Source organism: Salarias fasciatus, chromosome 20, assembly GCF_902148845.1.
Source record: "Salarias fasciatus chromosome 20, fSalaFa1.1, whole genome shotgun sequence".
In the NCBI taxonomy this organism is placed as follows: domain Eukaryota; kingdom Metazoa; phylum Chordata; class Actinopteri; order Blenniiformes; family Blenniidae; genus Salarias; species Salarias fasciatus.
This window is the reverse complement of record NC_043764.1, coordinates 18778796-18801010: the sequence shown is the minus strand read 5'-3', so window position 1 is coordinate 18801010 and position 22215 is coordinate 18778796. Positions and strand designations below refer to the sequence as shown.

At 44.4% G+C, this 22215-nt stretch overlaps 1 protein-coding gene across 2 annotated transcripts in view; it reads left to right on the top strand.

Moving 5' to 3' along the window:
- The window catches only part of LOC115408069 (serine/threonine-protein kinase WNK2), a 43218-nt gene extending 21003 nt beyond the window's left edge, over positions 1–22215 (top strand). The window contains exons 8-30 of one of the 2 annotated variants that reach the window (XM_030118660.1): positions 1936–2206; positions 2309–2424; positions 2754–3653; positions 4238–5320; positions 5863–6045; positions 6290–6718; positions 6875–7207; positions 7399–7442; positions 8078–8237; positions 8330–8446; positions 9320–9490; positions 9764–9806; positions 10048–10146; positions 10572–11350; positions 11718–11775; positions 11866–11939; positions 12130–12773; positions 12952–13181; positions 13377–13601; positions 14930–15028; positions 17659–17703; positions 18213–18502; positions 19540–22215. In XM_030118660.1, the coding sequence (XP_029974520.1) occupies positions 1936–2206; positions 2309–2424; positions 2754–3653; positions 4238–5320; positions 5863–6045; positions 6290–6718; positions 6875–7207; positions 7399–7442; positions 8078–8237; positions 8330–8446; positions 9320–9490; positions 9764–9806; positions 10048–10146; positions 10572–11350; positions 11718–11775; positions 11866–11939; positions 12130–12773; positions 12952–13181; positions 13377–13601; positions 14930–15028; positions 17659–17703; positions 18213–18502; positions 19540–19890 (6744 nt within the window). In that variant the 3' untranslated portion in view covers positions 19891–22215. The remainder of the gene's footprint in view (positions 1–1935; positions 2207–2308; positions 2425–2753; positions 3654–4237; positions 5321–5862; positions 6046–6289; positions 6719–6874; positions 7208–7398; positions 7443–8077; positions 8238–8329; positions 8447–9319; positions 9491–9763; positions 9807–10047; positions 10147–10571; positions 11351–11717; positions 11776–11865; positions 11940–12129; positions 12774–12951; positions 13182–13376; positions 13602–14929; positions 15029–17658; positions 17704–18212; positions 18503–19539) is intronic. The other variant, XM_030118661.1, reaches the window with a different exon arrangement.

Sequence of the window (22215 nt, the reverse complement as noted above, 5' to 3'; positions counted from 1 at the left end):
CAATATTTAAGCAATATGATATTATAAAAAATATTTGGACTCGCTGTTTAAATGAATGAATGAGCAATTAAGCAGTGAAAAGAGGAGCTGTCACAATAGGTCATGTAAGCTGAGAGGAAGGTGTTATCATTTTAATAACTATGCTCGCCCTCAATTTAATAAAAGACGGATTTGTTTTTTAATATCCAGCCAATTGATCAAATGATACTCTGCTTGTGCATCACAGTCTTTTATTCATTCATTTTTGCAGCTGCTTTGACCAAGGTCATTATTTCACTTGCCTCCTCTTTCCTGCACATATTTTTCCCTCTTTCTCGTTTGGTCTCTTTGTCTTCACACATCTGTGCCATTTTGGCCTCAGTCAGGATGTGAAGCAAGAAATAGACTGAAATATTCAGGACAAATGCTTTCCAATGAGAACAGATGTATGGATCAGCAGCACAGTGAGACCAGCATGCTGTCGTTTCCTCTTTTACAAAGTTTTTTCTCTACTCTCTACGTATTATTATGATTTTACTAAAATTACTTCTGAGGAAAGTTTAGCTCACTTTGCTCAATCTTTAATAATCATCATTTGTGACTAAATTGACTTTGAGGCATGTTCTGAAAAGTTATTAAAAACCAGATTGATGGGAGTACATGCTATTCCTCAAGCTTGATGACTTTAAGCATTTGATGATTCATTATTTTGCACAACAGTAGTTTAAAACAAATGAAAAAACCAGTAAGGTTAGAATATCGAAATCCAGCAATAGAATTAGAATGAAACACTGATTTCAAGCTTGTGGGTTGATTTGGTGTTTTTAACTCTGTTTTGGATGGGAGTGAGGAAAAGGCTGAGGTACAAATGTTGAAGTTAAACGATATGACGGTTCAGGGTTCTCCTGATAAAGATCAGAGTGGGTGGAAGGGAGGCGATGGTGTAATAGGTTAGTGAGGTAAATGAGTGATAAACTTTAAAGGGCTTTAAATGTTAAAAGCAGGATTTTGATTTGTACACATTGTTGAACTGAGAGTCAGACTAATGGAAAAAGCCAGAGAGAACAGAATTAACATTTTCAGTTGGCTTTTTATCTGAGTGACGATGCGCGCTCGTTTCTGAATAATTTCATCTAAGTGGATCAGATGGTATTCTGTTTTGATTTGACCAAACCTTGAACAATTATTTCAGTAGACAGTTGTGTAAAGATTGAATATAATCTACAGACATTTTCTAAATGGAAAATATACACAAGGTATGTGTGTTTTATGTGACTGCAGAAAGGTCGTGCAGCCGAAGTTAACTTCTACAGCCGAGGCTGTACACTCTCACACTGCAGAAATGGAAACTAGTGTGTCACTGAAAATGAGGCTGGCGGTGTCACAGAGTAGTGCCAAGCAATATTGTTGACGTAGTTTTATGCCTTCCTAAAAACTGACCTCGCTGACCTTTTGTGACTTAACCTTTTGAGCCATCTAGCATCTTTTGTGCCTTACTGTGAGGGTAATTCATTTTTAATGGGTTGATCATATTTCTTACTTTATACGTCAAATGCTGTCTGCATTTCATTGTTAATAAAAATATGAGATTTAGGGTATGAGATATGAGATTTACACACCATTACATCCTGATTTACAATGTATACATCATCCCAAGCTTCGTGGTGTCTGAGTTGTATAACCAGGTGCATGCATTGTGCTTTCTTCTCTATATACAGATGTGATGGTTCAGATGGTTCTGTAGTGAACAATGAAGCAAATCATAGACAATGGTCTCCCAGTGCTCTGATGCCCTAAAATAGAATTCCTATTCCTTTCCTTTCTTGCTCTTTCTCTTTGCCTCACAACACCCCCTTTAATGCACCCTCTCTTCTCTCACATGCTCATCGCTAAAAATACCCTGAAAGTCATGCTCCTCTTTCCTTTTTTTTTTTTTTTTTTCCTTTTTGTTGTCAGGTGGAGTCAGGCTTCTTCCACGAGAGCGATGTAAAGACTGTGGGGAAGTCGATCAGGGACCGTGTGGCACTGATCAAGTGGAGGAGGGAGAGAACGGTGTCTGCTGCAGTCCAGGGTGACGGAGTGCACCGGATCCAGATGACGCCGTCTCAGGGCATGTCTGCCGGGGCTTCGCATGTAGGGCAGCCCCTTTTGCTGGAGCCAGAGGAGACGGAGGCAGACCAGCACAACAGGCTTCGTAACCTGCCTGCCAGTGCCACCTCGGTCACATGTAAGAGCTGTTGTTCACATCCAGTCCTAAAAAAACAAAAAAACAAAAAAAAAAAAGGTCAGACATTGAGCTCATGAGTGTGGGATTTGTGTGTCTCTGCAGCAGACAGCACGCTTGACAGTGGCATGGGCTCGACTGTGTACTCGGATTCCCACAGCAGCCAGCAGAGTGTCCTCTACCAGTCCCTGCTGGAGCCTATTACTATGGCAACACCGCAGGTCTGTATCAGCAGCTTACACACCCAAGCGGACCTCATACATTCAGATTTATTAAGATACTCTCTGAACATCACTTATATCCCTCACATGATGTAAGACTTGAACCCTCACGCTGCAGGAACATATCGAAAGAAGTTAGCTTGCATTTACATCCTTTGTGCAGCTTCAGCACAGTCATCATAAGACATTTATTTATTTATTTATTTTTTTGCACATGCCATACAAACGTTGTTTTCCCTCATTTCATCATGTAGTTTGTTCTGTTGCTGGGTTATTCTATGTGTATTCTGAGTAACATCTGTTTTGCTTCTGGGTTGTTCTTTGATCAGTGGAAGAGCAGTAGCCCTTTTGTGACAGATCGACCTCGTTCCTGTGGCAAGGGCGAAGTGTGGGGGGCAACGCTGAGCCCAGAGCTCAGGGCTCGATTGGGAGCGGCGGGCCGGAGGGGAAGCGCCCCCGTTTTTGACACTCAAAGGGCAAGCCAGATTGCTCAACTTCATGCCCTCATTCAGTCTCAGCGATCAGTCAGTCCCACCCTGACGGTGGCAGAGAACCCGTCCGAACTCAGTCCCACTGAGCTGAACTCGGAGGCCGAGGATGGGTTTCCCTCTCGGGCAGCTCCGCCCGCGCTGCAAGTTTCCCCCGGCACCTCGCCTCCTGAGTACCGTCGACTCAGTGACACCAGCGTCCAGCTGCCCTCTGAGACCAGCAGTGAAAATCCAACAGTGCCCACCTCCGGTGCACGAAGACACTCTGACCTCAGCAGTCTACTCAGTCTTACCTCTCATCATCACCACCATTTGGCGACACAAAGAGGCTCTGTGTGCCAGGCCTGCCTCGCTTTGGTTCTATTGAGATCACAAGACAAGAGTCACCGTCGGCCTTCCCTTGGAATATCAACACACCATGGTCCATGTGATTCTAGACGTCAGTCATTATCTGGCGGAATATCTAGTTATGGACTGAAAAAATGTCCAAGTGATTCCAATTTTTCACTGCTCCAGCAGTCGCTGTTTAACATAATCAGTCGCAAAGCAGCCCCTTGTCACAACGCCCACGTCCAGGCCTCCCTGCAGCACCCCGTCGCTGCCCTCAAGCCTTCCCACAGCGACTGCAACCTGAAGAGTCGTCTTCAGAGTGGCAGTGTGGTTTTGGACCAAAACTCTCTCCAGGAGTGTGAGGGCAGATTCTGTGCTGGACGAAAGCAAGTTGCCGGGGCTGTAGGAGTGGTAGGTCACCGTAGCAAACAAGCTTTAGTTCCCTCTACTGCGACAAGTGCCTGCTTAGCAGATCTCTCCCCACCTGTAGGAGGCATCGCATTATTCTGCATGGAGCTGGTTCAATTTCCTGTCTACTGTCTTGAGTTTTGCTGCCTTCCCAGGCCACCAGAGCTGACTGTTTCCTTCAGAATCCTAAACCTGCTGCTGTCAGAGGACAATGATAAACCTCTGACTACATTTCCCCGCTGATTAACCCTAGCAATCCTTTCTACAACTGATGTAGACTTTAACATTTCCCTTTCTGCATAACGGACCCAATGCAAGAGCTCTCTGTCTCCTCAGCTTGCCAAGGAAAGATGGCCTTTGATAAAAGGACAGGGGTGGTGGCATAATTTCCATCCTCTGGATCTCCTGTTTCTCCCTTTTGTCCTAATTTTAACTCGCAGCTGTCATCGCCTGCTCCCTGTTGATACAGATGTTTCATTAACTTATTTTTATCCCTCATCCTCCCCATTATATTTACATCCGGTCTGACTTAACTGTAACCTTTTGCAGGGCAGCAAGTGCATTCATTTTCTTCTTTGTGTCCTCAGGCCAGTTCTGCAGGTCATCAGAATCAGCCGTCTGCCCAGGGCTTGCCCTCTTCCAGCACAGCAATGCACACACAGCCACAGTACCTCCAGCACGGACACAGCTACCCCGCTGCTCCTTATGCTGGTCAGCTGAACGCTTCTGCACCAACTCCAGCCAGCATGTGTTCAGTGAACATCCAGCAGTCAGGCGGTGCTTCTAGCTACACACTTCCAAATCTGCAGCAGTCGCAAGCTGCAGCAAGTATTGGAACGTCAGCGCTGCTGCAGCAGCACGTGCAAAGCTACCAACCGCCAGGTCCCCAACAACAGCAGGCCGCATCAGCAGGCGCTTCAACTTTTCCCTTGCACATCCAGAACTCTCAGAACTCTGCTGCTGCAACTCAACAGGCTCCATCTACACTGGGTTATCCCGCATCAGTACCACAACAGACTGGAGCAACCACCCTGTCAATGCAACAGCCGGCGCAAAGCTGCCCTCTTGCATCTGTAGCCACAATCCAGTGTCAGCCTGCACAAGCTCCCAGCACGCTGCAGCAGGTCCAAGCCACAGTCAATTTGCCCAGTCAGCAGCCTGGCCAGAGCTCCTCCACACCAGCACTTTACAGTCAGCAAATATCCATTCAGCGAGAGCACCAACAGCCCTTACCACAAAACACTCAATCTAGTATACAACACTCGCAAAACACTGGGCAGGCATTTATTCAGCCGCAGCTGCAGCATGGCCAAGAAATGGCGCACGCCATTCACCAACAAATGGCACAACAGTCCACCCACAGCTCTCTTCAAACAGCAATGCCACAACACAGCCAGGATACGTCTCTGTCTCATCCCCATTCAACACCAACTTCAGCTGTGCAGGTGGCAGCAAACCATCAGGGTTACTCTGCCGCAGCTTTACACGATGCTCCATCTCAGAGTTATTCACAGTCAGTCCTTCAGCAAACAGCTTCAGGTCAGAGCCAGTACCTGCTGGGACAATCTGCTGCTCCCTCTCAGAATTATGAAGGAAGTAACCAGGTAGTGACTCATCAGGGCCTCCCAGCCTCTTCTCAGCAGAGCCAGCCTGCACATTTGACCCCACAGGTGAGATTCAATGCTGTTGCAAAACTTACATTATTGTGAGGTGGCTCACAGAGAGCGCTCACCTCTGACCTGACCATTGCTTTGTTTTTACTGGGTTTACCTCTACCAATGTGATGCAATGGAAGAGTTTTAAATAGGTTACTTTTGTATTTATGCCTGATGTTGCTCATAGTTTGGTGCCTGGGTTTGATTTGGTACGGCTGAATTGAAAACGGCTGTGTTCTACAGTAAAAACAGAAAACAGCCCAATAAACAACAGTTTCCTCGGACATCAGCCAGCAGAGAGATCATGGACGTACCAATAAAAACAGTGGTTTTAGCCACTTAAATCCACAGCGCTTCCAGGCTCGCTGTATTATATCACAAAGCTTATTGTGTATGCTGAAAAGTGTTGATTTTTCATGTTCTAAAAGGATGGAAAATGTAAACTATTGTGATTGCCAGGAAATGCAGATTTCCGAGTAGAGAGAAATATGCAGTGCTGGTCATCACTGAACTTCCTCTTTTTTTTTCTCTCTTTTTTTTTTTATTTGTTTCTCCAGAGTATCCCTGCTGGTCAGTCCATTTCACAGCTTGGACAAGACGAACAGAGTCTTAACCAGTCAGCCTCCAGTGTGTCAGCTCATTCACATCCTCCCCAACACTCAGTGACTCAGACTGCTGTCCCACAACAAATACAACCTCTGCAGATTTCAGCCTCACTCCCACAATCACACCCGTCCCAGGTATTGTCAGCCGCGTCTGTTCTGAATATTTTCATGTCTCGATTTGCTAATGCTCCTTATTTTTTCCCCCGTTTCCAATTTCCTGTGCACCTTAGCACTCAGCTTTTCTAGCTTGCTTTACATTTACGGACCAAAACAAATAGACTTGTTTTGATGCACTTCCTCCTGTGTTTTCTTTATTCTCTCTCGACTATTGATTTTTCTTTCTTTCTTTCTTTCTGTCCTTTTTATCTTTTCCCTTCAGTTTCCTTCACAATATCCCACAGTCCAGGTGATGGCAGCTGTGACTGACTGTGAATCCTCCTCCTACCCTCACGCCTGCACTGCTCCTCACCCTTCGATATCTTCCTCTTTTAATCACATCTTCCTTTCTCCCGGACAAGCCGTTCCCGTCACCCCCTCTGTCTCCCCGCTGTCCCCTCTGAACATTGAAAACGCTTTAGTTTCCCCCGTCCCGGTGTCCCTCATCCCTTCCCCCTCGCTCGTGCCGGGTCAGTTGGAACCAACGTCGCCGCAGCATCAGTCCACTGCTGCTCTGCAGCACAGTGCTCGATACGACGCTCCTCCTGTACAGCCTGCTTTTATCGCCACATTAGCCCCCATGCACACACACACTGTCCCATGTCTGAATACACACACTGCCGCAAATGGCAACAGTCAGCCTCTGATTCAGGTAATTATGCCGGTTGTGGTGGAGCACAGATGTTTACCTGTAAGGTGTGAACACGAGTTAAAGTGTTTGTGCTGAAGGTGTTTTTCTTAGTCTTGTTTGACTCTTTAATTCTAGAGAATGGCTATGTATTCATTATATATTTTTTCTTTTTACCAGGTTCCTCAGCAGGGCCAGGTCAGCCACCCTGATGGTCTCCCCTGCACTCAGTCTGTTCAACTCACACAACCTCCGGTCTTCTCTGCACCGGCTCAGAGCGGGACAGACTTGGGACCGGCCACTAAGGCTGCCCAGCTGGACAATGTTGGCTCCTGCCAACAGTCCCCACCGGTCCAGCTCCAGAGTCACATTCAAAGCCAAAATTCTGTGCTGCAGTCCTCTGACTCTCAGAAAGCCTCGTCGGGGTCTGCCAGCTCCAGTTTGACTCAGCAGAAACTACTCAGTTCTGCTTCAGGAGCTGCAGCTCAGGGTCCGGCAGAGACCAGCGCAGAGGTATGAACTTCACAAGCCCCTTTAATTCCTCAGTACATATTTTTTAACAAAGAAATCAGCCTGCTGAGACTTTACTTAAACATAAATTACTTACAAACCAAGTCTACACCAGTAAAATAAGAATAAAATAACCATGTATCTGATCTCACCGTTTCTCTCTGGGGTTGTGTGTGATGTGTGTTTATATACAGGACCAGTTTGCAGAGAAACACACTGCAGGACAAAGCTATGACAGGTACTCACTTGTTTCATCTCACTTATCGTATTTGAAGAAACGTATTGCATGTGACTTTATGATCATTATCATCAGTGTAATCTTGACAAGTGCTCATATGTATTTTAACACACATCAGCTCCTTAAAACGAACCTCTTGCTCCATGAAGAGCGGCCTGCATGTTCACACCGTGCACAGTTTGGTACATCTCAGAGTTCAGACTTTAACATGTTTCATTGTTTTGGTAATAGTAGTTTATGATCCACAAATCCATGTCTGCTTTAAGCTCATAAGGCATTTAGTGTCATCTGCAGACATCTCAGCAACCTGCACAGTAAGCTTCACACCAGAGGATTTAAAGACCATAACTCTCTCCCCGTTCCCAATACACAATAATTATATTTACAAGACTGTGCTTCTTTTATTTTGTTGTTAGTCATTATGTCACAAATCATACCTGCTAAATGTTATTTTGGTAGTTGCTTGCGTTTAGTAGGGATTTGCTATTATTGGTGTCAATGATTATGAATAGGAATGTTTGTTTTTTCATTCGTTTTGATTATAGTCTCAAACCACACTGGCAGTGTTCTGTTTAGTATGGAGTGAACTGAACTTCCCATTCATTCAGAATAACTGTATCTCCCCTCTAAAACAGTGTCAATTCAGATGCCACGTCGGGAAAGGAGATGAGTGACGGTTACGAAGGGACACACGGAGGCAAAGGTGAAGGGAAAGTCCGTAAACATCACCGCCGGTCGACTCGAACTCGTTCTCGACAGGAGAAGATCAGCAGGCCCAAGCTGAGCATGTTAAACGTGGGTTAACAAAATGCACACACATTGTACAAGGAAAAACAAGCATTTTAAAACATACAACAGGGTATATAATGTGTTGATTCCTGTTGCAGGTGTGTAACACCGGTGACAAGATGGTGGAGTGCCAGCTGGAAACTCATAACCATAAAATGGTCACTTTTAAATTTGACCTTGACGGAGATGCGCCAGAAGAGATTGCTACCTACATGGTACGTGTGATGGAGGCAAAGTCATTGATAAATTAGTCTACACTTCTACAGTGAGCGGATATATTCATGCTTCAAATGCTCATGTATTCACTAAAATCTTTTTTTTTTTTTTTCTGGCTCTTTGTGCTTCCAACATCTTTAAACCAATTTATGGTGTATTTATAGAAGAATACAAAGTTACTGATATTTGTTATGTATGATATCTCCAAGTGACCCAATTAATAATTGTGTTAAAAACTAACAATAATAGATTATCTTGTATAACAAAATGTCAAATCAATCTTAATTCCATTAAAACAGAAGCAGCCATTGGTTTGTCAGTATCGCAGAATTTGAAAGAAGCATTTTTTTTTTTATCTTGACTTCAATTAAAGTCCTGCACCAAAGTTTGTCTGGTTTATTATAATGCTACTTATCCATCATGTACTACCAGCAGGACAGCATCTGATTGGCTCTGAGTATATTTTGAAGCAGATGCAGCCAAGTGTTCTGATCTTAACACAATCGAGTCTGTCTGGGTTTACATGAAAGGGCACAAGGATCTGAATCATCCTACACCCATAAACAATCTGTGCTTCGTTGGTTAAAACAACTTCTGGTCAAGTTTTTCTCAACGCAGCTTTTGAGGAAACTGGCACAGAGTTTGTTTTAAGGCTGCATTGATGGCAAAAAAGTGTTCACACACCTAATGCTGCTTCATCTCCTGCTGTTACTCCATGCCCCTAGCCTAAAACTCAGTACTATATGAAAAGAAGATATGAGATTTTTTGCATTCTCCATCACAAACACATTCTTGTGTTGTGCTCTATTACAAATCCTGATTGTTCAGGTCAAACCTTAAAGATCTGTCTTCTCCTCTTTTCTTCTCTCAAGGTGGAGAATGATTTCATTTTGCCTCTGGAGAAAGAGGTTTTCATTGAACAGCTGAAAGACATCGTGGACAAAGCCGAGGACATGCTGAGTGAGGACACCGAGGGCGAGAGGAACTCGGACCAAGGACACAGCCCCAAACCCAGCGACGGAGCCGACACTTTGGGAACAGAGGTGAGAAAGAAGCTGTTGACAGTTTAGAGTCGAAATGGTGCAATCTGTCTGCCAGGGCCTCTGCCGCGGATTCATCATCCTGACAGCACTCGCAAAATGACTTTGCATGCGACGCTGCCAACAGAAGCCGCCAAAACTACAAGTCCTGCTGATGTGACATCTTGATCTAACTGAATTTATTTCCGAGTTTCAACTATTTAGGTGGTCGGGGAAAACTTTTTATTGCCTTTTTAAAAATTCCTGTGTGTAGTCACCTTTCTCTTTTCTTTGAAGGCCTCTGCACCGAGCACACCACAGCTGGTGTACCAACAAAATGGTAAGTTATGATTATATCAGGAAAACCTCAATGCAGCCCCCACTTCCCCAATTTGCATCCTTTCAATTGCACTATGGCACAACACTGGTAATAAGATAACTTTACATTAAACTTTAAAAATGTGTTATTCTTGGTTTTGGATCACTTTAGAATGGTCCGTCATTGCCCTTGGATCTTCTGCTGTGTGTTACTTTTAAAATAGATTACAATAAATGGGTTTTTCTGTCTCTGTTCTCTGTAGTCCTCCATACTGGAAAGCGCTGGTTTATCATCTGCCCTGTGGCTGAGACACCAGCGCTAGACAAAGAGACCACAACATCGCACACCTCTACGGCCCAGGGTATGCAGCTCACTCAGGAATACTGAGTGCTATTATTTCTTTTGTCTTTAGTTTTCCTGCCTAATGAGGGAAAAAGTGTTTCATGAGGAAGTAGTCTTAATGGCAGCCACTGCTGATTCTCTGCTGAGCGAACTCGATTGTCTCATTTGCTGCTGTTGTTACTGAAGATGGCGCACATGCATGAGCGTGTGCGTCTGCATGGTTCAGCCGCTGAGGTCAGTTATGTAAGCATGCTACTGCGGTGGTTCCAGGCAGAAATGAAAGGCAGGATTTCTACTTCAGCTGACAGAGCCTGATAGGGAAAGACGAGCTGTGATGTAACACTCTGGCACCCGCAAGACCGAGCTCCTCTTCTTCAAGGCCTTTGCTGCTCAACTGACAATCTGTTCACCTCATAATTACCTCTGATCTTTTCGTTTCACCAGAGTCTGAAAAGTCCGCCTCGTCATCAGTCAGACCGACCGGTAGCGCAGCTGCTACGACTACTCCGGTCACATCTTCATCCTCCCAGAACTCCTCCTCTTCTCTTCCCACCGCCGCTCAGACCTCGGTACAACCTCCAGAACAAGCCAGTGGAAAAGGCCTGGTCCAGCAGACCCAGCCGTCTGTGGCTAAACATTCTCCTGCTGCTGGCGGACTCGGCCATCACAACGCCCTTCCTGTGGAAGAACCCTGCATTTCTGCCGTCTCCATGGTGTCAGACATGCCCTGCTGCGCTATTGTGCCACCTGTCTCTCTGGACGTGAGCACCATTGATAAAGGAGGAGCCGGTGGTTTGGCCTCATCTCAAACTAATCAGTCGAATCAGAAACTCAGCCCTACCGGGGAACTTCCCTCTCAGCTGGCCTCCCATCAGTCTGTGGTGCTGCAGCAGCCGTACGCCACACCCATGCAGCCTGGGACGGTGACTTCACAGCCGCAGAGTCCAGCGCATCAGAGCTCCCAGGGCTCCTCGGGCCAGCAGCAGGGCGGAGGCCCGGGAGAGTCGGACGGCGAGGGGCCACGCAGGGTGGAGTTTGTCGACAGGACGATCAAAACTCTGGATGAAAAGTTGAGAAACCTGTTGTATCAGGAGCACGGTCCCTCCCAGCCCAGCAACACCACCGCCGACCCCCAGGCCTCCAGCACGGAAGGAGTCAGCTCCCCGCCGGTGTCAGACGGCCAGAGCTCGGAGGGAGCGCACACAAAGAAAGGAGAACCACTGGTAATGTTCACTCTGCATAAAAAAATTCAGACACTGGTTATGCACTATGGTAATGGCATCATCACTGAATCATTTCCTTGTGCTGCGCTATCGATTTAAGTATTGGCTGTAAAGAGGCCAATGCTGTGTTTAGAGAGATAGCCGGGTAACTAAATTACTGCCTCCCTGCGATAATTCATCCTGACCTCCTCCTCCTCCTGTGTGTGTGTGCATGCTACTAAAAACACTTCATGATCTGACTCATTCACACAAAACCGAGGTCAGCAGAGGCTGTAGCGTATGCAATGGTTTACCACTTATCACCATTCAAATGACTGCAGCCTCCCACACACGTACTCTTCTTTTTTTTTTTTTTTTGGTCTGCTAGCCTCAGATTCCTGAGCGCCTGGATAGTGTGGGTGCGCTGAGTGACTCTGCAGTTGCAGGTAGGTGACATTATTTATTTAATATCTACATCGCATCATTACTGCATTGTCAAAAGCGTTTAGAAAGAATTCCTCTTCTGGCTTGTTCAGCTACAAACAAGGTCTTGAAGCGAAGAGATGTGTCTGCAAGCTCCACTTCATGCAGCTCCAAAAGCCGCTTTCAAGTAAGAATCCACTTTTAAACCTAATAATGAGCAAATCTGTTCACTATAAATGTCATTTGAACAACTGGAATTGTATTATATTGTCTGTTATGATTTTTGCTTTCATTTGTCCTGCTTCCAGTTTGTTGCTCAAACATTGCATTAGTTTGCATTGTGCTTGAACGTTAACTGGGTTTTCTTATCCCTCCAGATCGTCCCAACTCCACCGGATGTCATTAGTCGTTTGGAGAAAAGCAAGACCAGCTGCAGCAGCTGCAATTCCCCAGCGCCCTCTAGTGGTTCTGGAGGTTCTCACAGCCAGACGCAGTGCAGGGACAGGAGGGAAAGCGGCAGTGCGGCTGTGTCCGCGTCCCCAGCGCCGCCCGACGACGCAGGAATATCCAAACTCCACAGTCACCGTTACTCCGCCCCACCAAACTTCTATCAGCCGACCCCGACGTCCAGTCCCGACATCACCCCGCGCCACATCCCCCGGGCCCAGACGATGGACGCCACGACCCGTCACCACAATCACCAGCCGCCGCACGTTTACTCCGATTCGGCAGATGAAGAAAGCAGCAGCGTGGCTCCTCCTGCTCACCACGCTCCACCCGCTCACGCGCTGTCGGAGCACAGCGGAAGCGACCTCATGAAGAGAGCCGTCGCCTTTCTGCGGCGTTCCGGGCGGAGCAAAAGCGAGCAGAGCTCTGATTCACCGGGCCGGCAGCCAGTGGCCATGAACGGTCACACTCCACCTGCTGCGGGACACCCCCACTCGTCCTACATCAGCAGCGACAATGACTCCGAGTTCGAGGATGCAGATATGAAGAAAGAGCTCCAGAAACTGAGAGAAAAGTAAAGCCACACATTTGCATGAAAGCAGAGCCGCAAAGATGCGTAACACAGCCTGTTGGATGCATTTTCATAATATATATACAGTAATTTGTGATTTAAAAAGGCTCACAGCTCTGTTTCCTCTCAAATGGTCCAAGCTAATTTATTCCTGTTGTCTCCCTGTGAAACCTCTCATCAGACACATGAAGGAGATCTCAGAGCTGCAGGCGTTCCAGAGGAGTGAAATTGAACACTTGTATAAGGAGCTGGGTAAAGCTTTGCCCCCGAACGTCAGCCTCCTCCACGCTGCACCGCCAACCGGCCGCAGGCGCAGGACCAGCAAGCACAAGCTGAAACCTGGAAAACTGCTCAATCCCATGGTGCAGCAGCTCCGGAACAATCTCAACACCAGCAATGTGGAGAGGAAAGGTGTGTGGGTGGGTGGTGGGGTGACAAGTGGGTTATGTGCAAGAAGAGAGAACTTCTGTAGTCGCCAGCGCCCATTTTGTCTGTGAACAGCGCAGGAATGGCAAGATGTCAAGAAAACAGTAGGAGTGTGTGATTCATAGTGATTCACTCTGACTCACACTCGGATTGTTTTATTTATTTATTTTTTACTTAAAGGTGAAAGCACCGCCAGTTCATCTGGCTCTCCGGCCAAGAGCTCACTTCTGTCAGATGGCTCTCCTCACTCCAGCGGCAGCTCCAGCTCCAGCAATCAGAGCGGCGCCGTCCCGGAGCAGGTCCACACCCAGCAGCCCTGCTCCCTGAAGGGCTCCTTCTCCTCCGACAACATCTACGCTGGGCTGCATGGTGACGGAACGGCTCACCAGGCTGGCAATGGCCAAGGTACACATATGTTTATGTGCGTGACAGTATGTCTGCGTGGATGGGACGTAGAATCCACAAAAATATCTTGAGAACTGTATAAATGCTTTCAGTTATTGATGTCTTGACAACTACATCCATTTATTCATGTAACTCCTGCAGAGACGTTTCAAACACTACATATATTAACGTTATAACAGTAGTAGACCTTCAGGTTAGTAAATGTGCTTTGCTCCATTGGTACAGTTTGTTGGAATAAGCAAAACGACGCCTCTTGTGCTTTACATGTAGACTGTGTCCTGTCATTCTGTGTGTCAGATACACCGTTTAGGAGTTTCTGAGCCGATCAAGATAACACGTAGCTCAGAAAATCAACTGTTTTCCAATGAATGAATTATTAACCTATTTATAGACATGTTTACATTGTACACACATTGTAAATTTGGTTTTAGAAGCTTAAGTCGTTAGAATTATGTAGCGGCGGGGGTAAAAACCACTGAGGTAATGCGAAGTGCATGCCAAGAACTCCAAACATAAAATAGTCTTCAGTGAATCTGCCATGTCCAGCAGTTTAAAAAGATGATAAATCTTTAATGGACTACTACTGCATAAAGATTGTAGCACCAGGCTTGTTTTGATTTTATTTTCAAATGCAGTATCCAAAATATCTTTATATCCTTAATTTCCCCCCAAAAAAGGCGCTGCTTTTGGAACTACTGCATTGTTTCTTTTATAGTGTTAATGTTTAAATTTCTTGATCGTACATCGGATTTTCTCTCTAGTACAGTTGTATTACGAAGGTCTTCACAAAGTGAGTTCAGCATAAGAAGGTCAGCAGCTCTGCAGCTTATTGTGGAGACTGAATGTGGATTTCTCTCTGAATTCTTTTGTTACACTTGGTCAAAGTCATTCTCATGAAACCAGCCTCCGTAACCTTCAAGGTTTTGTGTAACAGGCTGGTTTCACACTTTTTTTTTCTATTCAATCAAATAGGTGTTACGTAGAAAAATAATCCAACTTATGGCATAAACACAGAAAAAGCTTTTCTGTGTAATGAATGTGCCGTCATGGGTCCATTCATCACCTCTCCACAATACATCCATCTGAAAGCCGTTTTTAATATCAGATTTCTCCGTCACCAAATGTAATTTATGCCTTCATAAAATTTATTTGTAGTAGTTTTTCATTCACCATCGGACAATGTAGGGGGATCCTTCATATCAAATTCCTTCTCACTGTCCTTTTTCTGGTGCTTTTATTGGTGGGGTTTCTCATCCCAGTCTCTGTGCACTTTTACAAAGCATCTCTCTTGTTTCTTCTCTTCTTCCCTCTTATATTCATTTTTACAGGCTGGACGGTTTACCACCAAACGTCAGAGAGAGTCACCTATAAATCTAGTAGCAAACCACGCACTAGATTCCTCAGTGGACCTGTGTCTCTGTCCATCTGTTTGTATTTGTTCTTTTCTATTTCCCCTCACTCATTTCCATCTCCTCTTTATTTAGCCATCCTTTCTCTTATCTATCAGCCATATTTTTCTCTCTATGTTGGATATTTTAGTTAACCCTTCTCTCGGGTCTTGTCATCTGACATCTATCACCCATTTTCTACTCCAACCACTCCCACTACCCCCCCTCTCAACAACCTTGAGGCTTGTGTTCTGTTTTTAGTTTTCCTTTCTTTTTCTGACCGCCAGAGGATTTCCATCACACACACACATGTGATCTGTATATGAAGTTTAAAAAAGAAAATCACATCAATCAAGGCACACAGAATCAAGATGAAAGGTTTGCACAGTCGGAAAACGTTTATTTCTTTTAATTCTGGTCATTCTTTGACACTTGCTTTAGCCTATGAGCAACTTAATGTGTTGCTACTGTTGAGGTATTTAGAAATACTTTTTTGTGGCATTTAAAGACAGATGCTGATACTTATCAGTTTGTCACTTCTCTCAAAAGAACTCTGTAAACAACTTCCTCTAATTAAATAAACAAACATTTGTTTGTCTTTATTTTTAATATTAACAACCAGTCACTTTTCAACTGGCTGTTTTTATTGTATTTTCTTCTGTTTGCTGATGAACTGGAGCAACTAATTACTCCTTTGACTGTGACATTTCCTTTAGGTAATTATTGTTATGAAGTCTTCTCAAAGTTTTTTTTATGTGTGGAAAATAAAACCGTCTAACTTTAATCCTCTGCTGAAGGGAGCAGCAGTTAAAGATAAGGTCTTTAACCAAACTTGGAAATGCATTCAACTAAAACATTGATGGAACAATAAAATTACTTGAAAATCAGTATAAGCAAGAGAGAAACGGTTAAAACAGTACAGAAAATACAAAAATGAAGCTATAGTGGAGAACATCGTGGCTGGGAGTGCACTAATCTGTACACAGCTGAAATGTAAAAACACCACTCATTTCATTAGCTCTTTGTTTTTTAGTCAAATATCTGCATCTTCACACTTGTACTTTCTTGTGCGGGAGTTGTCTCAATCACATTTCTGCTGAACTTTTTAAGTTACATTTTTAATCGAACTAAATTTAATTTCAACTTGAAGAGTGTTTTCCATCTTGCACTACTCTAAAGTAAAAATGGCCACTTTACCAGTCTTTCATAGACACTTCAGTGTTTGTTGATTAGATGAGTATTTGCAGCACAAAATGATCAACCGTGTTTTATTAAATTCAGAATGACCTTAGATAGAAATACAAAACGGGAAACATTTCCGGACTGTGCTTCCTCTCGTCCGTCTGTGTGTGACCTTTAACACTCTGGTTGAACACGTCCTTCTCCGTACACAGACTTTCCTCTGGCCATCATCCACAACTTGCAGAGCTGCAGCTGCATTCATAACCATTAATTTGTGGGAGCTTTGCCCTCCTTGCCCCTCCTCGCTTTGTGCAGCGCTTCTGGCTTTAAAAACAGACCCTACAAGCACAGTGAGGCTTGTGAATGGCTAGTCCTGTCCAAACATGGGCCTGAGGTCAGACCTTAAACAACACAAGTCTGTCTTTTTTTTTAACAAGCGTGTGACCCTATTTATTTCTGTTTCCATCCACTCTTAGTTTTGATTGTGTAACATCTCCCAAGTCAAGGCACTTTGCCCAAGTTTGCACTCCTATGTGCACTAACACGGAGACACCCCCCTCACCCCCACCCCCACCCAACCCTCCCCCCGTAGGCAGGGCCCTTTGCTTTGGTAGAGGAGAGCTCGCTCGCTCGCTCGCTCGCTCTGTCCCTCATGTTTGGATGGAGAAGACGTGCATGGTGCAGGCGCCAGGCAGGGCACTGATGGAGACTTGCTCCGCCGTACGAAGGGCTGTATCATCAATATTTCTCCTTTCTTTACTTTGTTCACCTCTCCTGAGTTACCTGCATGGTTCTGTTTGTTTTTGTTTTTGTTTTTTTTACGAGCGCGGACTCTTGATGGGTTCCAGCTATTGTTTCTGTGCTCTTTCAATTTTGTTCAAGTTTTACCTATTTTAGTTTGTTTTACAGGCTTTCTCACATCGACTAAGGGATGTCTTCTTTTTTTTTAATCTAGGCTTCAGCCTTCTTTTCTTAGATAACACACTTTTCTTGTTTTAATCTAGCCTCACCAACTAAGAGACCCCCTTTTTTTTATTTTAAACTCACAGTATTAACAAATACCAAATGACCATCTTCTCCATGTTGGCAGATCTGATTACAATTATATCTGCATTTGACCGGACACTTCTGTCCAACTCAGGACCATCAACAATGCTTTCTGTATGTTCAGTCCAAATAGAAATGGTCCTGAATGGCATAAATACACCAGCAGAAAGGAACATGTAACACCTGAAGCCAAAGCAGAGGCTCACTCTCCACCCCGTCACTCAGTCCCTCACTTCAGAGAACACCTAGTTTCTTTCTCTCCAGCCCTCCTCACCTTTAATCCCCTTGTCTTCCCTCTTCCTCTTCCTCTCTTCCTCTCTCTCTCCCTGATCGTTTTGATAGCTGAATGTGCTTTTGAAGCAGCTTGTCCACATACTCTGTGGTGTGCAGTGTGTCCTGGCCTAACTGTTTCTGTCTTGTGCTGTTTTACCTTCTTATAGGGTCCACTCTGAAACGACTATGTCTAGGCAAAGAGCGCAGTAGTAGTAACTATCTCATTTACTTTCCTACTCTCTGTCCTCCTTCCTCTGTCCTCACTACGTTAGTCGTGTTTGTGTGTATCCTGTTTTTCTCTGCATTGTTCTGACACTTGAATCTCTGTTGAAAACGTGGGTACTTTATGGATTTTTGAGTTGATTTTTTTCTTTTTTTTTTCGTCTTGCATGGCAGTGTGCCTTTATGTCTTGACGGCAGAAAATTGTCATTGCTTGCACATCAGACATTATCATTGTTTCGTAATTACACGTTACAAAAAAATCTGTGTCTTCTAATCCTTTGGCTGCTATGCTGGCAAAATGTGTCACAACTTAAACACATTTACTCACCAGAATCATGAAGACTGCTAAAAGGCTTTCATGATGATGACATTACGGGTCTATTTTGTCCAAATTGTTGTTCAATCTGCCATACAGCAGTCAACTGGTTTGACGAGGTTATTTCTGTTTTTAACGGTGTGGACGGACCGTGCCTCTGACACGTGCGCGTGTCTTCTCAGGGTCTTCTCTCAACCCCACATCTCAAACGGCCTCCGGTCAGACGCAGACCCTCAACGCGGCCACCTCCTCGCCGCCTCCTCAGCCGATCACGCGGCTCGCTCAGGTCCAGACCAACAACAGCAACAACAAGAGAGGCACGTTCACCGACGACCTCCACAAGCTGGTCGACGACTGGACCAAGGAGACCATAGCGGCGGCCAACCCGCCGCGACTCTCCCTGAACCAGATGAAACAGCAGAGGCACCAGCAGGGCCTGCAGCACACAGCGCCACCCATGGGAGCACGTGAGGTACTGCACTGAAAACATGCAAAAGATGTGCGAGGAGGCGCTGCTGGTTTCTGCTCGATCTGTTGGATGTGATTCAGTCTAATTATCATAATAGCAGAGAGAAGAATAAGATCAATGTTACTCAGCTACCACAGGCGTTTATTCGTGATTTGTTACACTGTGTGCCCTACTTGGTTTTTGTTCTTGTCTTAGCGAACTGAAAGAAAATTTAGAAAGAAAATACTCAAAACAAAATCATCCCGGGGCCATTTTATGTTTCGTTTTTAAGAAATCAGGATTTTGGAAATGGAAAAAAAACAAAGTGCAGAATTGATATCACGTAACATCATCGTTGGACATTTGTGAGTCTGAATCCAGAGAATAATGTGTTCATTCATTCCAGAGCAGCAATGACCAATTTTTTTTTTTTTTTTTTAATTATTTTTTTTTTTAGAAAATCAGATAATCCAGTTAGTTTCTCAATGTGACCAAAACATATTCTGGAAAATTCTCATTAAACAGTTTCCATGAAGGAACATTATCGATGCTTGTTTGTGTGTCTCAGGAGAACATTTTACATGAAATTTGTTGTCCTTTTTTCATTTTGTTGAATTGCTTAATGTATACATCCCTAATCCACTTTTCCAGTTGATCATTATAATCGAGTGTTTGAAAACCACTAAGACTCAACAGATGATGGTAATTAAAAAACACGCTTCTTCTGCTTACATTTCGAAATTATGTGCATGAGCCATACGGCTAAAAAGCAATCCGTTTTGCTTTGTTTTAATCAGTGCATTTTGTTTCTCAATCAGCTTATGTAAAGGTTCAACCCACCCCTTCATTACCACTGAAATATAAGCCTAATTCAGCCTGTTATACAGATTGAATTATTTACATAGACCATTTTTTGTTCTCTTGTGGCCTTTGAACTTATCTTATCAGGATCCATGTGAACGTACCCGGAGACAGATCGGCCTCATGATGCATTTCAGAGGGGAAGTTTTGGATGCGTCTCAGTCTTGGCACTATTTTTAACAATATATCATCTGTTTCAGATGAAACGTCCTCTTGACCGCAGCAAGTTCCATCTGCCTCTCTCCTGCCCGCTGACGGCTGCTCTGGGCCCCGCGATGCCTGCGACTCTCGCTCCAAGCTCCTCTGCAGGGCTGGCTCCTGGTTACCTCGTGCCTGCAGGCTCCTACGGACGGAGGGTCCCCAGTCCTCTGTATGCCCAGCAGTGGCCCACCATGCCGAGCCCCGTCGGGTCCGTGGTTCCCATCGGCCTGCTGGGCACCGCAAGGATGATGCCCTATTCCACAATGGCAAATCCTGGGATCCAAGGTTACCCTGTGGTCATGCACAATCCTGAGAATGGCCCCTGTCCAAAAACCACGAGGACTACCTGATCTGTTGTGTTAGTGTGTGTGACTGTGTGTACGTGTGTGTATGTGTGTGTGTGTGTGTGTGAGACTGTGTCTTAGCAAGACAGTTCAGCTTCTCTCTGCTCTATTCACCAGAGTCACACATGTACATAGTCTGGTCTTGTAAATAACATGGCGCAAGTGTTGAAATTCCTTTTACAACACGTGTGTGTGCGTGCGTGCGTGTGTGTTTGTGTGTGCGTGCGTGCGTGCCTGTAGATATATGTGTATACTGTACAGTACATGTGAGGTATGTCTGAAAATCTAATGCTTTCTGGTTTTGGTCTTGACTGAACTTAGCCATACAAGACATTTTATCTGTGGTCACAAAAGCATATTTAACTTTCTCCTGTGTTACTGCGGTTTTCACATTGCTTTTTGCCTTTCTGTGTTACGTACACTTTAAACACTACATTGGAATCCAAATACCAGTGGCGTGCGATAAACTTAAGAGGACAGTATTTATGATGGAAATATGTGAAGGAATGTAGTGCCTTGAACATTGATTTATATTTTTTTTCCTTTTTTAAAATTTCATTTGACAGTAGCTTTGAGTGCAGTTATTTTTTTGGTTTTTAAATGCATTTCAGACAATTTTTCTTTGGTTTACATATGAATGCCCTTGTAGAACTGCACTATTAACACAGTACATTCTCTTTATTTAAATAATAAAGTTATGTTTTAACTCTTGTTTACTTTCCCACCCCTGTGACAGATGGAATGCCATAGTGGTGAGATGTACCGATGCCTTGCAGAAACAAATGGTTGACGTGTGACTGATGAGGGAAGGAAAAAAAAAAAAAAACGCCAGCAGCCAAAATCCACTCATTCAGGTCGAATGGTTCAGTTGGACACAGCCTCCTTTTTTTGATAGGACAGCCGAAGCGTTGGGCAGCACGAGAGCTGGCGGTGTTGTAGCCTTGTGTGCGGAGGAAAACGGCGGTGTTCAGAGCCATACATACTGTACATAGTTCTTTCTACAGTATATGCCTCTGGTAGTGTTCTGGTAAGAATGTAGCAATTAATGTGAAGCGTTGAGGCTCAAAAAGTGCAATTTTACCCCTCCACAAAGCTTTGATCGTGGCCTTGCCACAAGCCTTACCTCTTTGTGCGACAGGAGCAAGCTGAAAAGTTAAACTACGCCACAAACCACCCACAGCAGCAGATATTACCCAGTATAGTATAAAAATCACAAACCACAAAGCAAATTCTGAATTCACTACTGATAAATGTTCTTAAAACTTTGGTTGTTACTCAGCGTACACTTTATATATAAAAAAAAATAAAAAATAAATCTTTGCAATGACTAATTAATTTTATTTATTTCCTTTTTTGTAATGCTGCTATCATCTGACAAGGTGATCCCACTGTCTACTTCTGTTCACACATGATGGTACTTAGGATGAGACTCCTCAAATATGAAACCACCTCCAAGCAGTGTTATTGCCTTGTTGAAATTTGGACGTGTTGATTTCCCAGACGGCATTTAATGACATCCTCTTTTTGTTTCCAGTAATATTCAAATGATACTTGATGTGGGAGATTTGCACAACATATGGTCTCTCTTTATTCTGTGTTGAAGAGTTCCTACACTGTATATAAAGTGGGCGTCACCCACCTGTACTTTTTTTAAACCACTGACAAGCATGGCAAACTTTTCATGTTCCACAAGGCAAAGATAAACAGTCGAGCTCCTACAGTGTAAAACGTCATGTCTACACAACACATTTGAAAGATTTCAGCACCCCAATCCTGCCAAGCTGTGAAATGTACAGTTTTTTTGTCGTTTGTATTTGTAAATTTGTTCGACTGCCTCGGGGTAAGGGTGGCGGTGGAGGAGGGGTTGCTTTTGATGTATATTATTCCATCAATTCGGTTTGAATTGGACTTTTATAGGATATTATGCAGAGTCTTCTGCTTTGGTGAAATACTTCCAGTAGTAAGAGATTTCTGTTCTCTGTCACTCGTATCTGGTATGTTTCGTTCCACCTCCTTCGCTGCTGAACTCGCAGAGAGCAGAGGAGGCAGTAACTAATCCTGGCATATTCATTTGGATGCAGAAAACTGAGGGCTGAAATGCTCACAGGAGGAGGGGCAGAGAAGTCCCAGCTGCTTTTCTCACTGCTCCTATCGATATCGACAACAGCGCCCCCTGGTGAATATGTTGCAGATTGTCCACGGCTTGTATTTAAAGTGGTGGGATTGCTTTTTGCCTGCTGTATGTCCCACTGCATTACCCCACCCTATCCTGCTGCACTCTTATCACAGACTGTATGTTGAGAGATAAATAAATATACTTTTGTGCTTGAT